Below are 19,608 nucleotides of genomic sequence, written 5' to 3' on the forward strand. Positions count from 1 at the left end.
CAAATCAGGTTCTGGAATTTTGAATTTGTACTGTTTCCTGCCTTCTTTTTAAGGCTCACATCAAATGTCAAATTAAAGTAATTTCCTACTTTTATCGACTTAAACCCATTCCATACCCAGTGTCAGTCAAACAAATATTTTACTCCCTTATAAAATAGCCTTTGCATTTTAATAATTACTAAATCATTTGCATAAGAATATGAACGATATAATGGAATTTCAGAATCTGTTTGAGAAAGGCTACGGGAAGTGCCCAGGGTGTTGTCATTAGAAATGTGTGGCTGTATTATACAAGACATGGAGGAATTTGGGACTAAAAGCAAAATTTGCACAAACTATTTTGAAAAGGGATGCACTTCACTTTCAGTGGGGGATGCAGGTATTCATCACAACTTCAGGAACTGAACCCGGGTGCTCTTAGTCTCACCCTGGAAGACTTCTCTCTGTCCATTAAACACAGATAGAAAAGTAGCCTCCCTAAGCTAAAGTTATCTGTAATGAATATGCCCTTCTAAGTCTACTAAGTGTCTGAATAGCCCACAAAGAATCCTAAATCACTTAGGAATTTTTTTTTTTACGTTACCATAGAAATGCACAGCCATTGCAGAGTTTTGCTAAAACTGCATACCACTTCATTCTTCTTCTTTCCATGATGCCACTAAATCACTTTAATGCAATAACAATGCTTAGCTCTTCCAATCTTCAAAGAGCAGCTCACATTTCTGTTAATTTAAGTTTGGCTTTGTTCATGTTTTAGCTTCTGCTGGAATCCCCTCTAAATATTGGGGATCTGAACACCAAAGACTAAAAGACACATGTGGAGTTACTTATGTGTTTTCTATAAAATATGAAGCATGCTGTCCTGTAATTTGCCATATGCCTTTGTCTTCGCAGGAAACCAATATACCTGAAGAAACTCTCATGACAGTCGTGAAACCCGGTCTGCCCACAACTGCTGACTTGCATGTGCTACTACCAGCAAACCAACCAAAAAGGAAAAGAAGCGTGACTAGTGATAAGGTAACCAGAGCAATGTATGTCTGGTTAGGACAGTCTTCATCCTGTTTTGCAGTCAGTGGCTGTACTGTCATTGTCTTTATGGGAAATTAAAGGGTGCTCCCTAACTATGTAAAGATCTCACTCCTACCTGACAAGAGACATGTAAAAGCTAGCAACAGCTATGACTGCTGCATTCGACAATGTATAGACCAGCATAATCTAGTGCTTACTCGTATTAGTGTATTTCTCAAGAATAACTAATATCCATCTGTTTTTTAAACAGAAACAACAGTGATGGCATGTCAGTCTGTGAAGATCCGGTAGAGCAAAGAGTGTATTTAGGACACTGATATTTCTAAAGGGGGATGAACCATCTCTGCACTGTCTTCAGAAGCAGATTTCAGGTCAAACAGAAACAGAACCTTAGTAGTTGACCTATAATGTAAAAAGCATCAAGCAGGTAGTTTCTGCCTTTATGAGCAAATGCCCTTTTCAATTGGCAAGAAACAAATATAGTGAACACAGGAATGAAAATCAGACATTAGTTTCTCCCTACTTATTTCCAAACAATATTTCTTCCATAATAAAAGGCCTTATACCAGTTGAAAATCGGAAGACTGGCACTTACAGTTTATGGTATTTGTCCTTTTGCTGTGATAGAGAAGGAACAGATCCCAACACTGTGCCTGTATCTTGCAGTTCAAGTCCTGCCAGTTACAAAGAATCCCAATGTAAGGTATTGTTAATTTTAAAGGGCATTTTACAACTTTTTGAGACAAGGTCACGGTATCCAAATTGCTGGAGAAGTAGGTAAGATGAAGCTCTTCATATTAACTCAAAACCAGTAGATTGTGTTTGGAATTGATAGGCTGCACTTTGGAAGGTCTAAAGGAGTACGTTGATGTTGTCAAAGTACTTGAACAGGTGTCTTACTTTAAATTGCACAGAGTACAGTGTGAATGCACAAAATTTTCTGCTTTGTGGCAACCCCCAACTCTCACTGTTCTCCCTCTGTAATCACAGTGGGAATTCCTAGGATCTTAAATCCTGATTATGTTGCAGGAAATGGTTAATTTTAACGGGTTGTTTGATTAGTAGAGAGCCATTCACGTACTATGGCTTTCAGCCAGGTGAGTATTACCACTTCAAAATTACTTGCATCTTTCCACTTCTTGAAGAAGGAAGGTGCAGCTTCTAGAGGAAATTCTTTCTCTTTATTCTCAGCATATATGGAATGGGCATCTCTAATAATTTAAGGAAACTGATGGTGATAGATTCATAGCTTGTGCAAACATTTTATTTCAGTGCAAAGTGTGATGCATATTAGTTCCCTTTAAATCTCAACTGTTATATTAGTGCTGTGCTTCAAGGCAGCTTAAAGAATATTATCAATTATAATCAATGCTGTCTCAAGGTTCTTTTCATGTTTGTGTATGAAACATCAAGTGAGTTACTCCAAAGCATAAAGAAGAGCAATCACATGATTTGGGAAAACTTCTGTTTAGTGGGACTATGGGGAAATTACAGTAGTTTAGCAGGGCACAGTTTCTGTAACAAGTAGTCCTCTGGTAAGACCTTGCAAAGGTTTTCTGAAGCTAGAGGAGCACTGAAAGGTGAAAGTAATTGTATAATCTGGAGAATAGATATACATTTCTGACATTATTAGGATGGACCAGGTCAGACCAGTGGTGGCTGGGGATTACATGTATGGAAGTACCAAATGTGGTACAACCTACATTTGGTTGGAGCAGGAACAAAGGGAGACAGGAGCAATTACAGCAACCTGTGCTATCCAATGATAAAAAATCAGGTACACTAGTATCACATTTCAACACCGATTATTTTATGGAGTACAATGCTGTAGGGCCAGCCTTCTAGAGCCAGCTGCCTAAATTTCTATTTTTGTATTATTGCTAAGGGATACTACTTTAGCTATTGATATGTGCATCTAAATTTGTTGATGCAGAACTGAATGGCACAAATTTTGATAAAATACGTGTTGTATCAGAATCCATTGTGACTCGAAGAATATCCTGAAAATATACCCTATGTAAATAAACTTAGAAGCAGTAACTGGTTAAGTCAACAGGAAAATACTCATGGTGTCACTTGTTTAAAGATTCATTACATTCCCTTCTGTTACCAGAAGAGAATCTTGAAGGTCTTCATCATGTTTCACTGGAAGGATGTCCTTAGTCATGCTGCTAGTGCCAGTTCTCAGTGTTGTGACACTGTTGTGAGGACTCACCAATGCAGAATGTTTTCTGCACATTTGGAGGAGGTGTCCCTGAAATCCTTAACTTAGACATAGTTATGAAATGTCTTCCCTTAAAGAGAACCTATTTGTTCTTGGCTGAAAACCTTTTAGATTTGGGATATTATGTGCTTTCAGAAGGATTGTTAAAGGCAATAATTTTTTGGTCAGGCAGAGAACACATACTTGGTGGAGTTTCTATTGGTGTTTTACATGGGGTGTTGTGATGTGATGCTATTTATTAAGTTAGTGGTCTAGAATAGGAGTCATTACTGATAAAAGTAGCCAGCAATAACAAAGATCATAAGTAAGTTGGCAATGTAGTAGCAGGAGCCCTTGGATAATTCTCAAGTTTGGTTCCATTCTGAGAAAAGCCCTTTTTCTATCAAATTTATGCCTGTAGAAATAAAAGCTGAGTGTGATTTAACCTGGTTTTAATAACACAGTGATTTCAAAAGTATTTAATTCCAATCATTGACTCTAGAGGAAGACTAGGTTGCTTAATTTGTGCACATCTGTTACATGTCTAATGTCAGGTGAGATGAATCCAGCTGAAAGAGTCAATTAAAGTGCGTTTAAACTGTGCCTGGAGAGCAGTGGCTCTGAGGAAGATTTGGGGCTCTATCTAGACAAACTACTACATGAAACTTCTCAGTGAGTTGCTTTGGCAAAAAGGGTAAGGCGGACTCCCAGATATATAAGTAAGTGGGTAAGAGTTTGAATAGTGTTGGTTTTGCATCCTTATACCACAGTGCAGGAGCCATTGCGTTCACAAGTTCAAATATTCTCATTGGAAAGGATGTAGAAAAAGAAGATAAAAAATTCAAATGGTGGTGGGGGAACCTTAACTTAGAGAGTCAAGGGAGGAGCTCCAAACACTAGATTTGTTTTTTAAAAAGTGGGAGAGGTGGCAGCACTGTGCTTAATAAATACCTTGGGGCAGAAAAGAAGCCTGTGAGTACTGAAACAACCATCAATCTAACAGTGAAATAAATAAGCCAGAACCTTTGGCTGGATTCACAGGAGGTTGAAATTTTTGACCTGTGGAAGTGTAGTTTCTATAGGCTTGGGTGGGAACCCAGGGGTGAGGAGAGAAATAACGAACAAGTGTTAGTCAAGTGTTAGTCACTTAAGCAAAAACCAGAGCAAATGTTGGATTCCTCAAACAGCTGCCAGGAAAATATGATGTATGCAAAGTTATAGGGCTCAGTAATTTCATTTACTGGCTGAAAGTCAGATTAGCCTGAAGTACTTACTGGTCCCACTTGCATTGTATACCATGAACATGTGAATGAACCTGGACTGACACTAAGTAACTCTATTTCAGTGGTGCCAGCATCACTTTAAAGGCTGCTAATCAATATAGTTGTCATATCCATTCTCTTTTCAGACTTTGGACAAAAAGATAAATACTTAGGCACTATCTGGAGTAATTGTGTTGTAAAATAACTGAGGCCATGCTCACATCACCCTTCTGTTGAGTCATTCCCTCACAAAAAATGTAATAAAGTCAGTGGAATGGCTTCAGAAGTTAGATATTCCTTAATAAGAGTGAGGATATTTGAATTTGAACTTTTGTGTAGTCTCTGTCCATAACCTGGGAGAGACTACAGAGATTTCTATCTATTATACTGCAAAGGCTTGTCAAAAATGAGCACCGTAATTGATAATATCATAAAAGGAGTTACTTGTGAAGGTTTCATGGATATAAAGCATATTTCTAATTTGGCATCCTGTGGGAAGTCATATCCTAAATTATATAAGGCAGAGAGTATAAAACTAGCTTTGATCTTTTAGAAAATTACTCATGTTGAAGACACAAGCAAGTAGAAGGGAAAATTCAGACAGTTTGTCATCTGGGGTTAGGATATGATGGTATATTTAATGGTTCTGCTCCATAAAAATGTGAGAGGCCATATTTTACTGTGCTCTACCCACTGGAAAAAAAATAGGAGGAATCCTGATTTTTTCCACATGGAGGGATGGATGTATTTCTATAGAGTATTGTTAAAAATTAGGTATAAATGGAATCCATCCCATTATAGGTAAGGAGATGAGGTAAATTACGACATGCAGTTCATTATCAAATAGCAGTTACTTTTCATAGCAAGAAATCTAAAGTGACATCGCAGGTTTTCTTCTGATAGGTTAGAAGAAGAATGGAGAGTTTTTAATATGGATTATGCATTGTGTGAGTTATGACCAAGGTAAACCCAATAGCGCGTGCAAATGACATGCTGTCTGTCATATACCGGGTAAACGTAAAAGCTTTGGTAAGGAGAAATATTTGGCTATAAAGATTTGACATTTTCAGCTTTTATGGCTTGTGGAGTTTTGCATGATTTTTAAATATGGAATTTCTTTAACATTTCAGCTCATCATTGACAAATGCTTTCTGAGTTTCTCACCATTTAATGAACCAGAGATTTTCCTTTTTAAAGCATTGAGCCTCTCAAAGTGGAACAGAGTGCCAGGTGTTTGACATTCTCCCTGTTGTATTTTCAGAGAATCGCAGCTATCAAGCAAGCCTTGAATGCACACAACATCAGTTTCTTTCTGAGGGGAGGATACTGGGTCCTAGTGACTTTAGCTGACTCCAGTTCAGGTAAATATATAAACAAAGCTCCCAACACACCAAGCCTGTCTGAGTTCTGATAAGTTAAGGAGAAAATCTTGATACCAATATAGATGTGTACATACACACACATATGTATATACTTACTTGGTACTTGTTACATATAGATACACACATAAATATATATGTGTGTACATATGTATGTATATATATACACAAAGACACACACATGTATATATGGATATATTTTCATTTGGTACTTGTTAACAATCACCACCAAATAAATGCTTCTTACATATTTCCATTTTGTCATACCTCATGATTTGTTTTAGAAGGTTCTTGCTTTTTTCTGTGTAACCATGACATTAACTAAACACTTATATTATACAAAACAGTGCCCTGAAGGAAGAGCCAATCAGGCTTCAAAAAAAAACCATCTGGTGAAGCACTTTGGCTGCATTGGCTGCCGAGAAAGCAGAGTTTCTTTACTGCAGCCATTAAGTCTGCAGATGTAACTCCAGAGATCTGGGACATAGTCTTGCATCTCTGATCTTCAGTAAGGTCTCCACATTGCTAATCCTGTCCTGACATAAATTATATGCTTTTTCTGTGTTAAAAACAAATGGAAATAGGGGGGGTTTGTGTGCATTTGCTGCATCTCTAGCTTCGCTATGTACCTGGAAACCGGTTGAAGAGCGTATGTGTGCCTCCATGTGTGTATATTTTGAACAGAGAGATGTTAAAATGATGTTTTAACCAGAAAGTTGAGCTTTGACATGAAACTTGTATTAGAATGTCCTGTAATTTTTGTGTATCGTATCCCACAGTATATTCTGCTTTCTTATTTCAATGCGTTTTTAGAGAACAGCTTAGCTGACCACAATCAATTTATGTAAGTACAGGTGTGATATTTCTTCTGTCAGCTCTATGTAGGAGACAAAGCTCTTCTATCTAGTCTCTAACGTAGAATCATGTTACAGTTCTGCTGTGGTACCTCATCTGGTTTAAAGGGCTAACATTTGTTAGCCAGCACAAAAGGCTGGGATTGAAAGAAGCTGATGTTCATTCCAGCCTCTACCAACGTACCACCTTGATGAGTTCATTTGTTGTTCAGCATCTTAGTTTCTCCATCTGTGAAATTAATACAGCCCTGCTTTTGCAATACATGTACTGAAGAGTATGTGAACATTTCCTGTGATAGATAACTTTAGATTCCCAGAAAAAAACCAAAACAGTGAGTATGCAAATAATTAAATCTTCAGGGTTTTGGTTGGTTTTGTTTTTTTTTTTAAATTGGTCCTCTGTCCTTCAGTCACAAGTCACTGATTAATTTTGTGTTGCCTTTTTGAAGAAGCTACAGGTGGAGTGAAAAGAAGAGGTTACAAAAATAACAAAAAATGGTTTTGACCTGACAATTAGATAGAAAAGAAAGCCCAAGAATGTGCCTAATCTGAAAGACGACGTGCTAAGCTGTTCTTTTATTTCATATTTCAGACTCTCAGAGGATTGGAGGAGGCAGTGGCTACTGGGCTATTGTGGTTCTCTTTGTTATCTGTCTAGTCGCAGTTGGGGCTTTCATCCTCTACAAGTTCAAAAGGCAAGTAAACCTTAATCAACAACATACACATTTTAAGAATTAGATTTATCCACAGATCAGCAAAACAGAGTTTGTTATTTGAAAGGAGATTTCTTGAAGAATTGCAAAAAGTCCACCACTTTGAAAATTGTGTTTTTCTGAACTTTTCAGACATCAAGGTAGGGCACTGATGCTTGCTTTCACTTGCAGTGTTCCAAGACAAATAGGAGCAATATGGGAAGTACAGAGAGTTTGTTCAGCTTGTCTAAATAATATCATCAAGAAATAGAACTGAACTAAAATGTTATTCCTGATTAATTCCTACCTCATTACTCCTAGCAGTTATGAATAAACTAAAGCTATCGGGACAATGAGTGCTGATTTGCTTAAAAAAAGCAGTTTTATCAAAATATGTAGCTCTGGAGTTTCTCTGTGTACACATTACATTTTAATTGCTGGGGCAATGCCACATAGAATGAGTGACGGAAGTAGATTAGCATTAATTTGACACTAGAGTATGTTGAGGGGAGAAATAATTCTGTAAGTGGGCTTTATGAGAGACGTCTTCTCAAAATTGACAGGGGATACCATGCCGGCCTTTGACAGTCTGATAGGTCTTTAATCTGCAATTTATTTTCATTGTAGCTACTAGGGTGCTGTGCAACTTAAAGAATTTTGTTCTTGTTGATGAGTTTGTGTAATCATTGGCTGTGTTCTTATTTTTGTATTGCTGGGGCATTTAGAAGCTATTGGGTTTGATCATACTGGAAGCCTTCATCATCATCAAATCCCGATGTCCTCACTCAGTGAGGATTCCTATTGATTTGTCTCATTCTTTAAAGAGTGGTTTTTATTTGAAGTAAATGTAAGTTTATAGAAGTGAGTGCGGCACTGATTATGTGATAGCAATAAGCGTAGATAGCATTTAAGAGTTTGTTTAGAAAAGATTTTTTAAGGCAATAGAGAAAAACTTTTTTACAAGAATTTCCTCACTGCAGCACCTAAGTTTCTTACAGCTCATAGTGGCTGATTGCTCTAAAGGACAAAGCACAGAATGCTGTATCAGACTGTCTACAACTGAATAAAAATCGATTTCACTATTTTAGGTGCCTGCAGCAAGAAAAAGCATAAAAATGGTTGATGTGATGTAATTATATTATTTCAGCAGCAATTCATGGAGGATTTGCTGTTTGTAGTGTGGGATCATAAAACTTGCTTGTGATAGCTTTCAAAAGCTGTATGATTTGTATCTTTTAGTAGCTCTTAAATGAGAGCAATTAAATAACAGAGACAATTACTGCATGGCAAAAGAAGTATAAAATATTCAAGAAAGGAAGAAAAAAATTATTTTCCTTGACTTCTTTCTAAAATGCCCAATGAACCATCGCTTTATAAATAGAGCTTTTATTAAGGAGGAAACTGTAGTACAATTTGCAAATTGCAAGCTTTAATGTCTCTTACACTTCTGTATATAATTTGTGAAAATAATTTGCATTTAAATTTTGTGGGCATTTAATTTAGGTGCGAGTGAGCAGAATTGTGAGGTATGTTCAAAAGTTTCTCAGTAGCCTGAAAATTGCTGTTGGCATTGATGAATGACCATGCAGTAGTATTCAATTTTGGTCCGTATCATACCTGTTACTGAGATATTTGACAGAATTATTTTCAAATATTCCTGCTAAGCTTTTCCAAGACGACAATTTTTTTTGGTTGCATCCTTCATTTGCAATTTGGTCTTCAAAGACTATTGAGCACCTAATCGGTGCTACGTTTGAAAAATTACTTTTTCCCCATGTGCTCCCTGTGAACTCCTTTCCCACCCAAATCTTTAATCCCTTAAAAAGTCTTTCTTGTGTTTATAAAGACTGATAGTGAATTGCTGGATCCCCATGGAGTACTTACTTGTGAGTATAGTCCCTTTAAAGTCAGTACAGTGAGTATGTAAGTTTACAAACTGGTCCATAGGGACTGAGGCTATAAAAACGCATGTCCTTCATAAAGGTTGCAAGTTGCAATGCACAAAGGCAGCTTGTCAATATTATATGCCTGTATATTAAAAATTAATTTGCTGAAAGAATGCCATAGGCAACAAAAATTGTTCAATTTTAGGAGATAATTTCAGGAATGTAACACTTACTGGGCCCTATGGTAACTCAGACAATACATACAAATATAAACATGAATTATTTCAACATAGAAATTACAGACATGTATAAGCTGTTGAAATGTTAATACTGTCCATAATTTTTATGTATGATTCACAAAATTAAGGAGGAGATGGAAGACATTTGGTGGTGCCATCCTTTCACTTATGTAAGTTGATAGTCAGATGGTCCCTTCATAAAAGGGTTAAAACTCTTTTTTCCCCCAGGTCAGAGAAATGTTTATTAATCTTAGTTTTATCACAACACTAGTTGGGTCTATAGGACTTGCAGTTGGCATTGGGGCACAGGCAAAGCAGGTGGTCTGCAAAAGATTGCATGGACATGCCTTGGACTATTCTCTCTCTCTTTCTCATTCTTTGCCAGCCCAAAGACAGTTCTTTACTTAAGGTTAAGTTTGATACCTGGAAAGATGCAAGATGGAAATACTGGCTTGCAGATAAGATGATGACTGGATTGGCAGGGGGTTTACAGCTTCATACGTGAGAGCATTTCATCCATTTGCAACGAGCACAGGCACTGTTCAGGACTTGGGATGAAAAGCAAAGAGAAAACAGCAGGCTTCTGTGTAGACCATAGTACAGCTTCGATAGAAAATGGAGAAACCTGCCCAAACTGCCCAATGGTTCCTGAGTGCCGAGGCCCCTTGTCCCGAAGCCTGGTCACCTGCCCTCCCTGCCTGGATTATTTCCGAAGTTCATGTTGTAAGAACTTGGGTCTTAATTTACACTGATTTTTGTGAGGCAGAATTGCGAGATGAAAGATGGTGTTGACAAGACATCAAGAACTAATCTAATACCTCTTTTTTATGAATCTTTCAGGGCAATCAGGACAGCTATCATGAAACTTGCTGCTCCTGTTTAATTTCTCTTTTCCTGAAAAATGCAATACCCAGGGCTAAAAATTGTTGTCCCTCGCAAGAAGTAAATCTCACAAAATTGGTTTGGGGGAGAGCAGTAATCTAAAAATAACAATCCTGCATAAGATCCTGTGTCAGATGCCTCATATGCAGAAAATGAAGAGAGTATTTTATCTAATTAAGTAGGGGGGTAGATGAAAAACAGAGGTAGATTGATATAGAGGTAGTGGGATTTTGGCTGATTAGTTTTACGCCCAGTAAAAACCAATGCCATCTCATCACTCCTGAAGGAATGCCCATTAAAAAGAAAAGATTAAAATTGTGTAATTTCCCACTACTCTAATCAAAACTAAAATTGTAGGGTCTGCTGGATAATCACAGCTGTCACGGCTGTCTAGCTAATGATTAGGTGATTGTAGGTTACATCAGTTCTGATATGCCCTAATCCCAAATACTTAAACACTGACGAGGAAGACTGCTGCCCTCTGTTCTTACATGCAGTACAATTGCAAGCATTTATCATTTCATCTCCTTGTCTGCTCCCCCCCGCCCCTCCCTTTATCTGATGGCCTGTTTGTGCATCCAGCCACTTCTTGCCAGGAACATGTGCTCAAAAAACTGGTGCTGGAGTCCCCAGAGCTCGTGGAGCAACTCCTGGCAATCCCGAGAGTGCTTAGATGCTTTAGACGAAAGAAATAAAAAGCCAGAAAGTCTTGAGACCTGCAGGGTTTTGATCCTTTGTTATCAGAGTAGGTAAACAATTCAGATTAGGGCTAATTTTACCCAGTAAATGAAAAGTAAATTTTAAATGATAAATGCTGAAGGTTTTAAAAACAAATTCTAGTCGTATCCCACAAATGAACAAAGATTGGTTTAGGTAGTTTGGAGGGGGGGAATTTTTCAGCATGGCAGCAAGGAACGAAAGGTAATACCCCAGCTGCTCAACCTGCCTGTGGCTGTGGCACAAGAGGCAGCGCAGACCATGAACACTTAATGGCGGGCAAGCCAAGAATAATTTGCCTTGTCTTTGCTCTTACTTTCTGAGTGTGGAAACCACCAATCTGATGCCTCAAGTAAACAATATGTTACAATACTCACTAGTATGCTTCAGCTGTTTAAGCATCCAGGTAAAATGGACTACAGCCACTTCTTTTGACCAGAACAGTATGAAGCAGCTGAAAAATATTTCTGAGAAATCAGGTCTATTTTTTAATGCAGACCTGGGATCTGCATATATTTTTTTCTATACCATACCATACCGTACCGTACCGTAACAGTACCATACCATCTATACTAAATTTAGTTCAGTAAAAATACACTTCTTCCATTCCCTTTGGAACAATGTTTATATTTTTTGTGGGTTTCAGGCTGCCATCCAGAAAAGATTTCTTCATACTTTCAGAGCAAGCTTCTATGGTGTGGGGTCCTGGGCAACAGCAGAGAGAAGGCAAATAGCACTGTCTGCACTAGGCAAAGTGGAGGAAAGGAAGATTATATTTTAGCCACATCAAAGCTGCCATGTAATCATCATGTTACTAGTGGAAGATCTGAAATCATCCTTTTCTTATTTTTTACTTCTTTATAACAACAGGGTATTAGAGTAGCCAAACCAGAGCAAATAGTTGGCTTTTCTGCTTACTTATTTTACCTGGTTAATAGTAGCAAATACAGCTCTCTAAAAGAGTATGAAAATCTTCATCTTTTAATTTGTATGCAAACTACTGCCAGTGTACTTAAAGCTGCATTTGTTGTTTTCACAAATCACCGTGAATCTCCTTCAGCCAAATTTATACCATTTTGTGTGTATTCCTTTTTTCCCCACTACTATCAAGTGCCACTTTTGGCCCCCTTCTGGGTCATTTCCACAATCAGGAGGAGAACTGTGTTATCTTTCTGCCTCATTGACTTACTATCTCATTTTCATTCTCTGAAGAAAAGCTATCTTTTTTCCCCACCTTGCTTATGCTACTTTTATGTTCCATGAGAGTGAGTTTAGTCCCAATCCATGCCATTTAGTTATAAAAAAACAGGCACTAATTTAATGATCCATAATATTTCAGAAAAATTTCCTCAGAAATCAAAGTAATAGCATGTAGGAAAGATTTCTGAAATGAAAGAGGCAAGTAAATCAGGATTGCCTTAAAGCAAAAAGTCAGTCATCTGAATATTTATCCAAACATAATAAAGCCAACACCACAATAAAGTATCCTGTTTAATGGATTACTATTGTTGTTAGTTTTATTTAAGTTCCAAGAGAATGCTGCATTATTCCATATCCTTTGCCATGTGAATATGTTCCTATTTTTGATACTAAACAGAATCTTAATCAGGCCTCTGGAAAATGAATGAAGTTGCATAAAGACCAATGAATATTGGCTCCACAAGGAAGAAATTGAAAGCCAAATAAAGTAGAGAGTTTAAATGAGAGAGAATCAATATCTCACCCTCCTCCTGCTGTTCCTTACTGCTGAACATTTTTAAGTGCAAACAGTTTCGAGTATGAACTGGCTAGAATTTGTGAATATAGGGAGGAAAAAAAAAATACTTTCTGGAATATCTTCTAAAAGGTGTGGGACCTGGAGAGCTTGGTGAAAACCATGTGCTGTGAAGTTCATTAGTAGTTCTGTGCAGAATTAAGTCTCCAGTTTATATTTTTATGGTCCTCAAAGCAGGCATGAATATTTCTTCTTCTTCATGACTGAAATAAAATGCTACAGAGAAAACAAAAGGAACTAAAAATGTAAACCATGGAGTGCTGCTCAGCAGAGGTAATTGTCTCCAGTGATGGATGCGAAGCACATGCATTTTGCAGCTGAAGAGTAAACCCCCAAAAGAAATTATTGCATAATCTTTTTCTCTGTCCTTATAAATGTGCTTTCAATTTTCATATTGCTGATATAAATCTCTTGGGTCAAATTGCGTGTCTTGTCATGTTTTCACAGTAGTCTTTTATGTAGGCCCAAGCATTTCAGCTTTGCCTACTTCAAACGGTTACATTGGACTCAACACAAATTGCTTCCTTAAGAAGAGCAAAGCACATCAGGGTACACAAGAGTTTCTCTCTCTATAATTAGGGATAGCAGCTTCCTTCCTACATGTTAGAGCAGTGAAGAGCGACTGGAAAATTGCCAGAATCAGGCCCATCTTTAGCAAGGAGTCAGCATCCACATCCTGTTTCATCCCACAGTGTGGTTGTCCCTTATAAAGAGAACATCTGTCACATGTGTTAAAAATGCCTCTTGAAAAGGCTTGGACTATCATTTTCTTCAGCCTGATTGAGTCTCCTCCTTGTTAAACTGAACCAATATGAAACACGTAGAGATCTCTAGAATGTATAAGAGGTGAATGCCTGCAATGTATGCGTTCACAAGACCTGTAATATTCTCCTTCCTCCCATCCATACTCCGTGTTACAATCTAAGATGCTTTCCTCTGCAAGCGTGAGGAGCAAAGGAAAGTACAGAAGAGTCACTGAGTACCTGAACTTTATACCTTCCATGAAGGATCTGTACTTAGCCGGATTAGGCTCATGGGGTTTAGGTGAGTGAGAAGTAACAGCTTATGCCTTTTCTCCGTAACCCATATAGAAGTGCTCTTAACAACAATACGTTTAATGGTTATTTGTGAACTTACGAGGTTTCTTCGTTCAGGCACCCCTTAATATGTTTAATAGTATGTGTTGTGATTGTGGTGATCTCTAACTAGTAGGTCTTACAGAGACATGAGTTCAGCCTCAGGATTTACACCAAAGGACACACCTTGATGACCTTGTTTCAGACAGGTCCTTCAGCTTGAGCAGACAACAGTTAGACTAGCAGCTCTGCTCCCTTTACTTAACTGCAAAGGTCTGATGTGCCATATGGGTTCGAGATAGATAACATTTTTATTATGTCAAAAATATTTTGATAATGCCATTGATGCTTCTACAGTCTGTCAGAAATACAGTTTTGAGAAGGTCCCCTAATTATTGCAGAAACATATGTGCTAATTCTGCGGATGTGTTTCAAAGACATTCTTCTGGGTCTTGTTTCCCTTAGGCATTTGGTGGTGGACTGAAAGTGAGCAACTTGACAGGTTTGATGCAGGTCTGATTGAGAGGAATATTGTTTTCCACATGACCAGTTTCATTAGCAGACACATTAAAAACAGTCTGGAGTTACTGGCCCTAGAGAAAAAAAATCAAAATTAATTACCTAATGTATTTGTTTTGGTGATGAGGAATGTCCTTCCCCCTTTCAACATGGCTTGTTTCATCCAGTTAATGGGAGGAGAGTGATGCAGGGCTTGCCTTTGTGTGTATGTTTGTGTTGAAAGAGCCCTTGGACCTGTTGGAGTGGTCATAACAGCACAGTGTTGTGCTATCAGACCTTCCTTCCACCCTTGTCCTTTGCATTTGGTTAGTCCTGGGCTTCATTTACTCCATGCTCACTGAGATACAGAAAAGAGCAAAAGCAATCAGATTTCTTTCTTTGTGCTGCTTATAAATAATGGGATAAAATACCCCATTTCTGTATATAATTTTGTGTCTGTCTGTGCATGTGTATAGACATACCTATACAGATGTGTGTGTGCGTACATATATAGGTGTATAGGATGCAATTCATCTCTTGGATAGTTCAAGTTAAAGGGAGGAGATCCTCTTCAGTTGTCTTTCATTGTTTAGCAATTTCCATTTATTCTAATTACTTTGATGCAATGGAAGGTGCTGTTCAAAATAGTTTGCTGCAGTAACTTTTATCTCAAACTAAGATGATGCCACCTAGTGAAGAACCTTTCTTCTGAAATGACATTTAAAGGCAGGTCATCTTCAGAAGCCTAGAGAAAACAGACCTTTCAAACTGCTGCCAGAATGTGGAGCAGAAGATGGTCGTTTTTAAAGAGAGACCTAAAAATTAGTGTCATTTTTTCTGTCTTCTCACTGTCTAAAGGAGCTCAGCAGAAACCGCAGCTTAACCTCAGCAGTTCAACCCTGTTTTCTCTTTTCTTCTTATTGTCTGCCCATTGCAATAATCTGTGTTTAAGCACAGACTTTGACAGCCATGATCTGCTGTCATGCTGATCAAGCTGTCAAGCTGCTTCTTGCAGTGTAGGAAATGGAGCTCACAAACTGCAACTCCCTAATCAAAAGTGTCTGCTTGGTGCCCAGGAAAAGATGTTCTTATGTCCCCAGGCAGATTGCAGGTGAATGCAGCTACAGCAAAGGGTATGGCTTTTGAGAAATGTTCAAACCACAAATTCTGTTGCAAAGTTAGAAGTCCCTGATTATTCCCTTTGATTTTACAAAGTCTAATTTAAGTTAATCTAGTTAAGAATTCTTTACCAATACTAAGCCTTAAGCCTCTCAGTCCCAGCCATGGTGTTAATTGTTCATTAGAGCTGATAGAGCTATTTAATAACAAGCTTTTTGTTTTTCTAGTCTCAAATCTGAATGAATGAATTCAATGCTGTCTGCCATAGAGGGTTTTGTCTAATTCAGCAGTTCCCAGTAGTCCTAGGCCAAGCTTTACACTCTGTCTCCTTCAGTGCTGCCTGCTTAACTTCACCAACCTCCCCTGTCTTCACATTTGCCCTTATCAATGCCTGTTTACCTCCTTACTCCTTACCCCTTGGTCCTGGCCTCCTGGTTCTTTAATCTCTGCTCCCTCTCCATTCCCTGTCTCCTGGATTTCTCCCACTTCTTTCTCCTCAACCCTGATGGAATGTCAGACTGCCATTCAATACTATTACACTTCAGTGTCAGCCCACCTCACCAGGGAGATGTGATGATGATTGTGACCCAGCTTAATGTTTGTGAAGACACCCGGAAACAAGAATGAATGCTTGTTGGGACTTTTTATTGCTTGAGTTCTTAAAATAGCTTTTCTGTGGTTTTAGGTTGGTTTTTTTTCAGTATTGTTCATTGTCTATCAATCTTAGTCAGAAATTGATGCTTAATTATTACATTGGTATGAACATCATGATAAGGCAGTACATAAAACTGACAGAGAATAAGGAGTTGGTAAGTTTAGGTTGTGAATACAAAAGTAAGGAAGGGTGGGATTGGTGCTGTTTTGTGATTCTGGAATGACTTTGCTATGCTGGAGCTCTGCTCTGATGCCAGCATGAGCGCAACATGAAGAAACTCCATCACAAGACTTTTTGTCCTTGTCTGATTTAGGAAACTGCCAGGCAGAAATGTCTATGCCCAGATGCACAACGAAAAAGAGCAGGAGATGACAAGCCCTGTTAATCATAGTGAGGACACCCAGAACATCATCCAGGGTGAGGAATTTATTGATGATGATCTGGACTCTCAAACACTAGGTAACGCAAGAGGTAACTTCATTTTTAGTTTATAAATTTTCATAAGTAATTGATTTTTAATTGATGTTTGTTTTCATTTTAGCTTTTTTTCATTTTCTGCTCCGTCTCAGGAAGAAGCAAATAGTACACCACTATCAAAGGATTATCTCAGTTATCTTCTTTTGGCTTGCTTTTGATATAGGCTAATGCATGGATGACATGCTATGTAGAGCATGAGTACAGAGATAGGACAGTTTAATGTCAGACTTCCTGGGACAATTTTAGAGATAAATTATATTTGGTAGAACAGGATATAATAGGTAACAGTTGAATTAACTCAATAACCCCATGAATTGGTGGAAAATGGAGTTTAGATCAGCAGGATTTGTAGAGTCAATGTTTCCATGATTTCAGATGGATTGTACCTAGATCCATTGCTATATTTGCCATCATATTCCAGTGGCATTTAAAGTTTTCATGATTAGAAACGTTAAAATTATTCCTGTATAAAAAGTATCGTAAGTCTTCTCTAATTTAGCTGGTAACTTTCTAGTATTTATGGGATGGTCATAAGGAACCCAAGAGGGAAACTTTCGGTGAATATCTCTCAGTGCAAATGATTTCAGTGTCAGGTGGAAGAGCATATCCTGGCACCCTGTGGTTGTTTTTAATGTAACATGGAGTGCTTATCTGTAAAATTCATTTCTTGTAAAATTTACCGTTGTGTTCAGACTGCTTTCAGGTCACAGTCTGAAAAGTGTAGGACTATGGAAAAAACTCCCCAGTTCCATTCCTACACATTTTGTGAAAATAAATAGATAACCCAAAGCCTTTGGGATTTGTAGCAGCAGACTCATGGTGTAACAGGCAACTGTAATGTCTTCATGAACCCACAGAAGAAGATGTGTTTTAGCTGCACCACAGGTAGCCTGGGGAAGGACAGAACTTTGGCAGAGGAGAGATTTCTTTATCTTGGGTTTCACCTTTATCGTTTGTTCTCGATGTCTTTATTTTTATTTGCTGAACTGTGTGGCGCTTCTAGGTTCTTGGAGGTGTTAGCTTTGAGCACGAGGGAAGAATCCAGCCTCCCGCTTTGCTTTGTGTATTTCTATCTTTTCTTTGGCAACCTCTGTGTACGAGTATCACTGTGTTTCCATTCAGATTTTGCAAGACAACCTTGATTGCACTCCTGATTTTACCAGAGTTAGTTCTAAAAACAACCCTGGAAAAACAAAGTCTGTGTTATAATTGTCTGATCGACTCATCTCCCCGGGTCTTTAGAAGAGAAGGCTGAATGCTAACAAAGTCCTTGCAGGCATGCCTATTAAAGTGGAGCATTCAAACACCTCTAGCAATGTACAGAAGCGTAACTTCTTTTAATGGTAGAAAATCCCTTATGGCCTATTTATATAAGGCAGCTTGAGATGCTGGAATAAAGAAGTGCTACCCTGATTTGTAACGCATTCAGAAATAATCTCTACTTGCCCTGCACTCCTTACTCAGAGAAAAAAAAAAATTCTTCTATCTGGGCAGAGCATTATTAAGGTTAAAGAGTGCAAGATCATGATGTTTTGATGTGAAACTTAAGACAGTTAGCAAATGCAGATCTCGAAGTGATTTGTGCTTCTGCCAGGTTGTCAACACCAGTAGCATTTCCAGCGGAGCGTAAAGAGTTCATTTCTGTGGATCATAATCATCCATATTTGTCAGCTACTGTACAGCTTTTAGACACAAGACTTTATTTAGGACATAAAACTATACTTCTGCTCGCTGTACTGTTTTGTTACTTTCAGTACTTTGCACTAGCTCCGGTATTGCTCAGTACTGCCAAGAAAATATTCCTGTTAATGATACTCGTCTGTTTTATCTGGCTAGAGTACGAAGCATGTTATAATCCCTGCTTTATACTAAATTCTATTTTATGACATTATTTGCCAAAGGTTCCTATGCTATGGAGATCCCTTCTAGTTCTGGTGAGCTTTCTCCCTCCCTGTTGGGAGATGTCAGTAGCAGCCTCCGCTCCGTGCACAGCAGGGAGTTACAGGCCTGGGTTTCTGTTTGTTCTCTCTCTTCTCGTAACTTTTGAATTTCCACAGTACAGTATTTCCAGACTCACCCATCCACTTTTTTTGTTTTCTATATATTTTATGTTGCCTACTTTATCGCAACCCCCACCTTGGGACTCCTCAACACCATTACCTTGCAGTGACTCCTTCTGGGAGAAGTGGCAACTTGAACAGCTACAGAGTTCCCTTATTGCTGATGCCGGTCAGTGTCCAGTCCCAGGTCAGTGGCATGTCGAATGGACGCCTCAGGTTCCATTCTCCTCCCTCACCTGCACCCCTCGAGACAACTACACCTTTTTAAGCCACAAAGAGAACCAACTTATGCTGTCGCTAGGATAGAAACCCTAGGAATTTGCCACAAATCCACCACCATGAGCAAAAGCTTTGCGCGAAAGTATGCTGTAGGTACATGGAGCTGTTGCACCAACCTTCACCTGACCTGTTGTTTGATAAAGCCACTCTCTTTATGCGATTGACTTGTCCCTGCCATAAAAGGGGGATTTATTGTGAAGTGCCTGAAATACACTAATGCTGGCCTTTTGTTTCTTTATTTTCGTAGGCAATCACTCAGGCGTGGTTTTGAGCATCAACTCCAGAGAGATGCACAGTTACCTGGTTAGCTGATATTTACAGCTGAACACAAAAACCGAAAGACTCTTCTCTGTATCGTTTTTATTTTTCCCTGGTGATGTCACAAAATTGCAAATATGGCTGTAAATGCTGGTGGAGAGGAGGTTTCCTATCAGTCCCGTGGAAAAAAGCATCCATCATCAGTTACCAAGGGAGAAGGATAATACGCCTTGTGTTGACTCTATGGCCTGGGAACTCGTTCCAAT

General features: G+C 38.5%; 1 protein-coding gene across 1 annotated transcript in view; it reads left to right on the forward strand.

Moving 5' to 3' along the window:
- SORCS2 (sortilin-related VPS10 domain containing receptor 2) overlaps positions 1 to 19,355 on the forward strand; it is a 571,075-nt gene extending 551,720 nt beyond the window's left edge. Inside the window, exons 25-30 of the mRNA XM_010583547.1 lie at positions 895 to 1,020; positions 5,759 to 5,858; positions 7,323 to 7,425; positions 16,582 to 16,739; positions 18,913 to 18,992; positions 19,332 to 19,355. Coding sequence (XP_010581849.1) covers positions 895 to 1,020; positions 5,759 to 5,858; positions 7,323 to 7,425; positions 16,582 to 16,739; positions 18,913 to 18,992; positions 19,332 to 19,355 — 591 coding nt within the window. The remainder of the gene's footprint in view (positions 1 to 894; positions 1,021 to 5,758; positions 5,859 to 7,322; positions 7,426 to 16,581; positions 16,740 to 18,912; positions 18,993 to 19,331) is intronic.
- The last annotated feature ends 253 nt before the right edge of the window (positions 19,356 to 19,608 follow it).

This window comes from Haliaeetus leucocephalus, unplaced genomic scaffold, assembly GCF_000737465.1.
Source record: "Haliaeetus leucocephalus isolate CR32 unplaced genomic scaffold, Haliaeetus_leucocephalus-4.0 Scaffold906, whole genome shotgun sequence".
Classification (NCBI taxonomy): domain Eukaryota; kingdom Metazoa; phylum Chordata; class Aves; order Accipitriformes; family Accipitridae; genus Haliaeetus; species Haliaeetus leucocephalus.